Genomic DNA, 9660 nt, shown 5'->3' on the forward strand with positions numbered 1-9660 from the left:
TGACGGGGCAGGGCGTTTCAGTCAGCCGATGATCAACTAAAGAAAGATACAGAAAAGTTTGTAGTACGGCTGCTTGGAAGGGTTAATCACACTGTCGTTTGACTGATATTTTGTCATCAATTATCAGCAAGTGCATCGACATCAAAATTTCGAGAGCTATTAGCTAAAAGTATATGGCGTAAAGTTAAAAAATCTTGTCGTATCGCACTTTTTTGCTGTTGCCCCCCGAAGCTAAGTAGATATATTGGCTAAATCAATGTGTTAACTAGAGCAATCAGTGAAGCCCTATAGGGTGACGTATTGGGAGTGCTATTGCGTGCTTGGCTCCATTGGCATTCCATCCCCCATGTCACATTGTTTGTCAACGCGCTGCTTTCCGCTAGCCGAGTCCATACAGTACCCTAAACCATGTGACGTACAGGAAATATTATGTGAGTGGGCGACATGCTCGTCCACTTCGTTTTTGCGGCGTTCGCGTGCGTAGAAATCAGGAGCCTTTCCCCTATTGGCAGAATGGTGGCACGCGAAGCTCGGCGTGGGCGTGCCTCACCTATTGCTTTTCTCTCCCCGTGTGGCTGGAGACGCAGGGAGTCACTCCACGCTCCGCAGTTTAAAGGAAGAAGAAATATTTAAGAGCCTCTGATTCTCCATTGTCGACACTTGCAGCGCGCTGCGCAAGCATACAGACGCAACAACTGTGACGATTGTTAGTTCACGCTCGCCCTGTGCATGCCTGTGCGTTCTTTTGGGGCGTCCTTCTTTACGCTTCAGCGGTGCGCTGCAAGTAACGAGCTGCTTCTGGTTCTTCGTGTGATATTTCAGTTTTTTGTTATCGCATTATTGCTGCGCCCTTGCGACGGAACTGTGACTTTTATATTTTACACGTATGTGGCTGCCCCTTCTCACAGCGCAGGATAAGCAGTCAGATCAACATTCATTTCTGCACGTTTTATTTCACACGCGCTCTCTCTCTCGGGACAATAACGTCTGTGTTTTCTTTTTTTTTCACAATAATCTACCCAAGATTGAATGTTCGAGGATACTGTGATGGCTTACACTGTCCTGTCCGTCCTCCATTTTTCTTAACATGCAACTTTCCTCGCCCCAATATGACTATGGTTTGAGACAATTTTCTTGGACCTCGCTCACGGATCTTCATTGAGCTCAAGGTGACGAAAATGCAAACGATCTTCTGCAAGACAATTTTGTTCTACAGTTATGTCTCTTTTTTGCCTCCTATGGCGTTCTCATGGGAAAATCCAAAAATGAGAATATCAAGTCCATTCAGCAATAAATTTTCGCAGCGCCAGCTTCAGACGCATGGAAAGAGGTAAATACTCAACGGCTCAAGCACTAGCGCTTCTAGCTCTAACGAATACATGATATATTTAACGTATATGTTCTCTACGGTTAATAACTAAAAATTGCTCCGCGAAAATTTCAGAGTGGGATTCTGGACACGACTAGTCAAATAGTAGAGGTTTTTGCATTGCTGAAGTGGAAGCAATATCATTGTTTTTGAACACACTTGCCGTATTGTTTCGTTGATCATATCATAACTTGTAAACCCGCTTTCTTACGCCTGTCTGGCTGCAACTGAATTTTTAGATTTCAAAATCTGATTTTTCTAAAGCTAAAAGTTCGAACTTTCAAATAAGGCGCCACTAGGATCCCTGTTTATTTGCATGAGTTCATTCCCTCCAAGAGATGATAAAGCGTGCCGTTTGACTCTCGACCTCAACGCAATTTTGTCATCTATCACAACACTGACAATGCGTTTGCATACCGGCTAACAATATACGGATCTGTGTGAGATGGTCAAGAACCCAAAAGTACTTCGCTTCGCAATACTGCTCCCTATAGTAGCCGTATAAATTAATCAAAATTTTGTGGCATCGGCCTTACGCAAACATTTTAAAAGCAGGCTTTAGTGCTTTACATACCAACCTTCATCTATTATTTGGGCGCTGAGACGTGGAAAAAAAAGCCTGACTTGAACTTCACGAAGTGTGCGCAACAAAATATGTGTCTTTCAAGTAGTGGTGGTCGCATGGGTAGCCAGTGTTACGAAGATAGAAAGATATGATATGTGAACACACGGCCTATCTCATGCAAGCAGTGAACCATTTATCAGAGGCTGTTACGTCCATGATAAATGCGTTAGCGCTGCCCTTTCTGCAACGTTATTATTAAACTAAAAGAGCTTGCGCGTGTCCTTGATAGTTAGTGCAATATTCAATGTCGAAACCTTTCACACAAACTAGAAGAGAGCGTTCTTTAGAGCAGATTTATCTCCACGAAAGTTATCCACTTCACTACGAAATTTTTTGAGGTTGAGACATCTAGGCTTGATTTTATTCTGAATGCTCCTTGAATTGAAGCTTCTGTTGTTGTCCTTGAAAGTGCAAATATTTATATGTCTATAAGCCAAATGTTTTCATCGAGGCCATGCAGGAAAATGGAAAATTTCCGGGAATCGACGTGCCTATTGCTCTAATTTTTTTCCTAAATTTACTTCAGAGATCCAAAGTACCTAGAAATCTTCTTTTAAATACTCCGCTACAGTCTTGATCATTCACCTCAAGGACGTAAAGGTAACCATGTCCAACACACCGCAACCCCTTATGTATCAAAGGGGTTCTGACTACAAAACTGGCTTAAGGCCGATTATCAAGTATTTTACAAGGGTTCTTAGGTGGGCTTCCGCTGTCTGTTCACTGTGCCATTTCTTTCGCTGTTCTGTCCGAATTAGTTGAATTAAAAATTATATAGCCTTCTATTTCAGTGAACGCTTCACATGAATTGCAATATCAATATTGCACCTAAGTATAGCCCACAGCCACTTCTTTCCTTAGGCTACCCACATTGCAAGCTCCACATCATCCCCGCCCAAAACAAAGTGCAACGATGTCCAAGGTCGGTTTTGACACAGGGATAACGATATTTGCTTAAAAATATCTCGTGACGTTTTTTTCCTGGCCAATTTTGATTGTTTCAATTATATAATTGTTAAAGGACGTTCGCATACTGAATTGAACGCTTAGAAATTTGGCAAATATGTTACACGGCGATACGGCGATACGTGCCGAAAAATAAATAAGTGTATTTATTCCTTCCTACAAAGATGACTCCTACACAGATGATTTAAACTCCCTACACAGACGACTGCTTCTTTTGATGTTTCCGGCACTGCTTTTTCTGAGGTGCCGGCCGGTTGAACTCTTCAGGTTTATTCTCTTCGGGTAACGAGGTTAACGAGGTAGCAAGGAAAATGAAAACTTGCTGAGCAAAGTTGAAGGGCCTCAACGGAAAGAGTTAGAGAGATACGTGTGGATGGAAGTAAGTGCAGAAAGCTCGTCACAACATGAAAAAAAAAAAGAAAATGACATTGGTGATCCCTCCGTCGTAGGAATCGGTATAACAGGAAAGTGAAACGCGTCTTCACGATAGTAATTGTTTACTCTGCATTGATATATGACAGCGTGTAAATTGGCTATTTGTTTTCAGCAGCTATAGCATCGTTTGACGTGGTTGCACCCACGTTAACGTCTTGTGGCACATCTCCATCGCGACGACTAACGCCCATGATCATGATTTAACCCTTGTGGTAGCCGAAGCTGTTAACATACATCTGGACACACCATATGGTGAATCCCAAGCAAAGATGGCATCAACAAGGACATAATAAATGCTGGTACTCGATATGCACTCCTTCAAAGCGTCATAAATTGAGGAGAGAAACGGCAGTGTTTGCGCTCCCCTGTAATAGAGTAACCTACGCATGTGCTCATGCATACAATACCGCACAGCGCTTCAGGAAAACGGGAGCGAGAGGTTCGTAACTTGAGCCGTGAACTCGCGAAGACGTTGCACTTTGTGCTGGCGTCAGTCTCTTGCTTTAGCAAAGCACTGAACGCGCGGCTTTCATGCGTCGACATTGTTGTCTTTCTGCGGCGCTTATTGCAGCAGGTTTATTAGTTAGTACTATCGCACTCGAAGCAATAGGCGGCAGAGAAACACCGTTGGTGCATGTGTAAGCTGCACTACACCGACAACGAATCTTCACACGCTAACACGATGCGAAATGCAATGAACTAACTACGTCTAGGCGTATTCGCAATGCCCACGAAGCATAGGTGGCGCGCTGTGCGATTCAAGCAGCGCTCGGGGGAGGGACAACCGGTCTGCTAGTATAGGGACAGAGTGGGCATACGGTCCGCACGCCTCGTGCTGCTTTCACCGGATGAGCTAGTGAACTGCACTGAAATGAATATGAAACCAAAATACTTGTCCAAATCATGGAAAGTGCTAAATGCTCGCCACCTAATTTTTTGCCGCAGTGTGAAATGTTATCATTCGGCTCCGTTACCGTGCATCAACAATGCTTTGCGAAACCATGTGCGTGCTACAGAAAATTGCATGAACTAGAATTGACGTGTGAACTGAACGGCACACCAAGGTAGTACGTACCGAGCCTGCCTGACGGATTCGCCGTGGTAATAGGCCGCTAGCGACTAGAGACATCGTTGCTGCACGGGACCGCATGTTTAACGTGACGATGGTTTCCAGACACGTTATGCTGTTGTCATTACTTCCGCGGTCAGGAACGCGGGGTTACTTCTTTAACGAAACGCAAGCGCCGCTGAATGGTACGTTTAATGCAAGCATTAAACATGCCATTCAGTGGCGCTTGCGTGACAGCCATGCTCAAACTCCAGCCGTGCGCATTTAGTTCTCCTGGATGTTACAGGTTCGATCAGCATCTCTAAACATGAATCTCGAAAAGAATAGACACGCGTGGTTTTCTGAACACCGAATAATTGGACGCTGCGAAAATCAGTCGAACAGTGCCGTTCGGGAGGTACCAGTCAACTACAGGTGAAGTTAACTGAGTGGCGTGGATTGCGTCGTCACTGAATCGCTTCCTATCACCTAACTGCGTAGTCATCGAATCGCTTCCTTTCGGCGATCGTTAAGTGCCATGAAGCAAATCACTTCCCCGCCCCCAGACGGCAGCACCGCCCGCCCCGCCTTAGGTCCCTAGCTAGGTACAGGGAAAGAGATTCTTTATTTGGGAAAATTAGGTGAATAGTGGGGGTAAGTGACGCAGAACTGTCTCTCAGGCGAGGACACCACAACCGCGACACCTGGGGGGAAAGGGGAGAAAAGTATAGGAGAAGTTTGAGTTAGAGTGGAGGAGGAGGCCTGGGGGAGTTAAACACATCACTGGGGGAGAGGGGGAAAAAGAATAAAAAAAAGGGAACACGCGATAAGCACATGACTGGGGAAAAAAAAACACGGAAGTTCCGTTTGTTGGGGGCTTGGTCGGCGTGGTTCAGAGAAGACGGTCGGCCAGTTGCGCGGCTTCGATGTAGTTGAGGACCGCGCGCAGGGCAGGGCGCACGCGATGGGCTGATCCTACCGGGTGCAGAATGTCATCTACCGTGGCAGACGGAAGTACCAGCTGCTTGAAGGCACGAGCGAGCGCTTCGCGGTGGGTGGAGAGGGCGGAGCAGGAAAGGAAGAGACGCGCCACGGTTTCCCTCTCTCCGCAGTCACTGCAGAGGGGCGAGGGCGCACCGCGGAGGCGCTGCCGGCGCTCAGCAGGCCAGACGGAACCTGTCCGCAGTGCGAGGAGGAGGGACCGCATTCCTGGTCAGCACGTTTTCCCATAGAATGCGTGGTGGAGAGCCGGCGGCCGTGCGCTCGTCGGGGTGGTTTCGCACGAGCTCTCGCCAAAGGTTTCGGCGCGCTGAGTCCACGGAGTCCGCCCACGTTGTCAGTGGAACAGCTGGGTCGTGTGCTGTCTTTGCCAGGTCATCGGCAGCCTCGTTCCCTGCGATGTCAACGTGCGACGGTATCCACTGGAGAGCCACGTCGCATCCGTGTTCGCGCAGACTGTGGAGTGACCACGCCACACGTTGTGCGAGTGGGGGGGGGGGGGCGCGTTCCTCTTTGGCGAGCTGGCGGAGGGCAGACCTCGAGTCAGTGTAGATTGTCGCGCGTGTGACTTGCGGCGTTTCACGGATGAGGTCGGCAGCAAGGTGTATTCTTACGAGCTCAGCCGTGGTGGAGGAGGCGCGGTAGGCGAGCCGGCATTGGCTCTTCAATGCCAGCTGTGGTGCCGCGCAGGCAGCGGCCGCAGAGTGGTCCCGACGCCCGGAGGCATCAATTAAATCTGTGTCCTTCCATCAAGGTCCTGGTCCATTCTGGCTGCGGCTTCCTGCGCGATAGCACAGGCCGGTGTGTTGCGCTTCGAGCGCACGCCTGGGAGCTCGAATCCGATGGGGGGGCGGCACTCTTTGGTGAGGGGGGCCACGGGGGAATCTCGGGTGCGGAGTCCACGACGATAGAGTCAAACGTGTCGAATAGTGTTCCGACACGCGAGTTGGGCAGTGCCCGCAACTGGGACAGGATGGCGGCCCCATCCGGTGCACGTTGGAGGCGCTCGAGGTGGTAGAGCGCGCGCAGTTCGCCTGTGAGTGACGCCGGCCAGGCACCTGTCTCCGCGAGCGTGGCAGCCACTCGAACCGCGCGGGAGTCCGTGACACATGCGGAGAACTCGGCGATGGTCAGCGTCGATGGCACTCCACTGTATGGGGCGAAGGCTGCACAGAGGAAGCGCGTAATGCACTTTGGACATTGCCATGGCCTCGTAGATGTTCATCGCGAAGGAGGCCGGGCATCCGGCTCCTCGCGCGAGGATCCATCGGACCGCACCCTCGACACGGCGTGCTTCACGTCTCACACGGCTCGCCTCCAAGTTCCACTTTAGTCTATGGTCTATGGTGATACCAAGATAGCGGACGTGGGTTTTCCAGGGCAGCGGAACACTGTGGAGTGTGATGGGGCGGGTTGTACGCCGTTCACTGGCACGCGGGTGGACGAGGAGTGCCTCTGTTTTGGCGGCCGAGATGCGCAGTCCTATGCTGTCCAGGAACGCGGCGACGGCCTCTAGGGCGTTCTGGATGCACTTACGCACCCTGGCGAGGCATCGGGTGGGGCCGCGCACATACAGGGCGATGTCGTCCGCGCAGGTGACCGCGTGCACAGTGAAAGCGTCTTGTCTGGGAAGGCACTCGGTGAGCGGTGCTAGAGCCAAGTTAAAAAGAAACGGGCTCAGCACGCTTCCTTGTGGCACTCCGGTGGTGACAGGGCGGCGCGTACTCTTCGCCTTCCCCACACGGACAGTCAGTGAGCGGCCAAGCGCATAGACCGCCTGGATGATCGTCGTGTGGGGGAGACAGTCAAAAGCTGACTGCACGTCGAGCAGAAGTAGCAGGGCTGTCTCCCGGTCGTGTAGCGCTTGTTCCAGGGTGCCAACAACCGCGGCAATCGCGTCAGCCGTGGCGCGAAGGGCGTGAAAGCCGCACTGTTGTGGAGTGCGGCTTTCGCATGTGGAGCACTGTCACTGCGAGGCACTCCACTGCGTCATCACAGAAACGTTCACAGGGAATGCAGGTGTGCGCGAGGGCGGCGCGCACATACAGGGCAGTTCGGGGCGAGCCAGGGGGATGACCGGGGTCGGTGCAGGGCGCATCAGAGCAGTTGCTCAGCGCGCACGTCGTCGGTTCACTGTAGCCGATGTAGTTGTGAAGCGTCAGGTCCTCGGCGCGCGCGTGCGTCTCCTGCAGGGCGAGAATGTCGAATTCATGCAGAGCTTTGTGCTCCGCAAGTTCGGCGTGTCGGCGGCGCAGCGAGCGACAATTCCATTGCAGAATGCGCGGCCTGGAACGATTGCTGGGGTCCCTAGCCATGTTGGTTTAGGGCTTGCTGTGTGACGAGAGCCGCGACGCACAGCGAGTGGGCAGGAGAGTTCGGCGGGAGAAACTCCAGCGCTGTTCTGACTGCTGCTGCGAGCACGGCGATCGCCGAATCGCGCCGAGCGCTCGCAGAGGGGTCGGCGGGAGTGGATGCTGGTAGCTCGTTGTTTGAGCTGCCTTCAGCGATGGAGGAGTACAGCAGCCCCTGCCTAGTTGGCTGGAAAACACGGGCCTGTTCGGAGGAGCTCTTCGCGGCGCCGTGTGTCTGCGCCGCCTGGCTAGCGGTATCTCTCCTGGCCTGAGCGCGAGCCTCTGCGAGCTGCCGCTCCTTTTGCCAGCGAGGGCAGCGCGGTTCCGTGGCAATGTGCCTGCCACCACAAAAGAGGCATTTGGCCACCGGTGCTGTGCATTCCCACTGTTCGTGGTCTGCCCCACAGCGAAGACAGCGCCGGTCGAACGTGCAGGTGGTCTGGACGTGTCCGTACCAAGGAGGTTGGTCCGTACCGACCGCAGGAATCGCACTGAACAGGTCGCGGGCGTCGTGCTTTGACGGTTCGGCGCTGTTTGTACAGGGAGACCTCCGCGGGCGGTTTGGTGCCCTCAAAGCGAACGATGAGGTTCTTCCCTGAGCGCGAACACGCTGTTACAGGGACATCGGACGCAATGTTTTTGCGTATATCGTCCTCCCCGAGAGCTGTGTCGACGCCGAAAATGATGCCGCTACAGGTGCTGTTGTGAGAGGCCCTCCTGGCGCGGACACTAATACCACAGATGTCTGTGATCGCGAGGAAGGGCTCGAGCGGGCTCCCGATGGGGACATCAGCGGCCACAACGTTCCGGCGAAAGTTTACGCGATCGCGCACGACCCCGTCCACCGCCCGCGGCAAGGAGTGAAGAGATGGCCTCCTGTGTGGAGGTTCGAAAGTTGATCCTGCTCCTTGGGCGGAATAGAGCCGTTTCCACGGGGCCTTTGGTGCTGGACGTGGGACGGGCCCTCTTCGGCGAGGGGCGTGGCTCAGCCGTGTTGGTGGCCGGAGGCTGTGGGGGACCGTTTGGTTTCGCTTTCGGTGGTGGTGGGCCACGTGGTGGTGCGGGTACAAGCGGAGCGCAGAGGGGTGTGCCAGGAGGGGCGCCGGTGGAGGGAAGCGAGGGGAACGCATCATCCTCGTCGCTTACAGCCAGCGTGCCCATGACGCAACTCGGAATGCTGCCTGCTCCAACGGCGTGCTGGGAGGGGGGCTGCTTTCCTTTCCCAGCGCTCTCCATCGCCTGTTTGGCCGCCGCGTCAGGAGGGATCACCTGTTCGTCTGCTACAGTTGATTCCATGGTGTCAGTGGTGGCTGGGATGGGGACGAGGGTGGCCGCCGCTGTCTTGGCTGTGCCGAGAGAGGAGGCTGCCTTTTTCTGAGGGGACCTCGTGACATCAGCGGCTGCGGGAAAGGAGGGAAGAGGCGAACTGGCCAGGCGGGCTTCCTCTGGGCTGCTGTCCGCGGGAGGATCGGCGGAGTAGCAGGAAGGGGGCGCGGTGTGCTTCCAAGAAGGGGGCGTCTGTGCTCTCGCACGGTGCTCTGGTTTGGCGGGGTACATTGGCCCCGCCAAACCAGAGCACCGTGCGAGAGAGAATGTGTGGGAGATATAACGCGCGTTTGTGGAGCCTCGTGCATGTGCGCCGGCCATCTATGGTCACGGACTGAGATGTCGTGGGTTCGATTCCCGGCGACGGAACTTTTCTCCTGGTTTTTCTTTGTGATCCGTTAGTGTGCATTTTACCAACATCATATTCATGACGGATATTCGTCAGTGAAGTCTTGGTGGACCCCGGCATAAAACACTCTCGTGTTAAAAAAAGAGTTTCGAGCCTTTTCGCAAGGTGTTGTCTCTCATTGCTCGTATATAA

The 9660-nt window shown here is 52.9% G+C and overlaps 1 protein-coding gene across 1 annotated transcript; it reads right to left on the reverse strand.

The window, feature by feature from the left end:
• Nucleotides 1-8582: 8582 nt before the first annotated feature.
• On the reverse strand, nt 8583-9350 carry LOC119394835 (uncharacterized). The gene has a single exon (XM_037662139.1). The coding sequence runs from the start codon at nt 9348-9350 to the stop codon at nt 8583-8585; it is 768 nt and encodes a 255-aa protein (XP_037518067.1).
• Nucleotides 9351-9660: the final 310 nt, after the last annotated feature.

Source organism: Rhipicephalus sanguineus, chromosome 5, assembly GCF_013339695.2.
Source record: "Rhipicephalus sanguineus isolate Rsan-2018 chromosome 5, BIME_Rsan_1.4, whole genome shotgun sequence".
NCBI classification, from domain to species: Eukaryota; Metazoa; Arthropoda; class Arachnida; order Ixodida; family Ixodidae; genus Rhipicephalus; species Rhipicephalus sanguineus.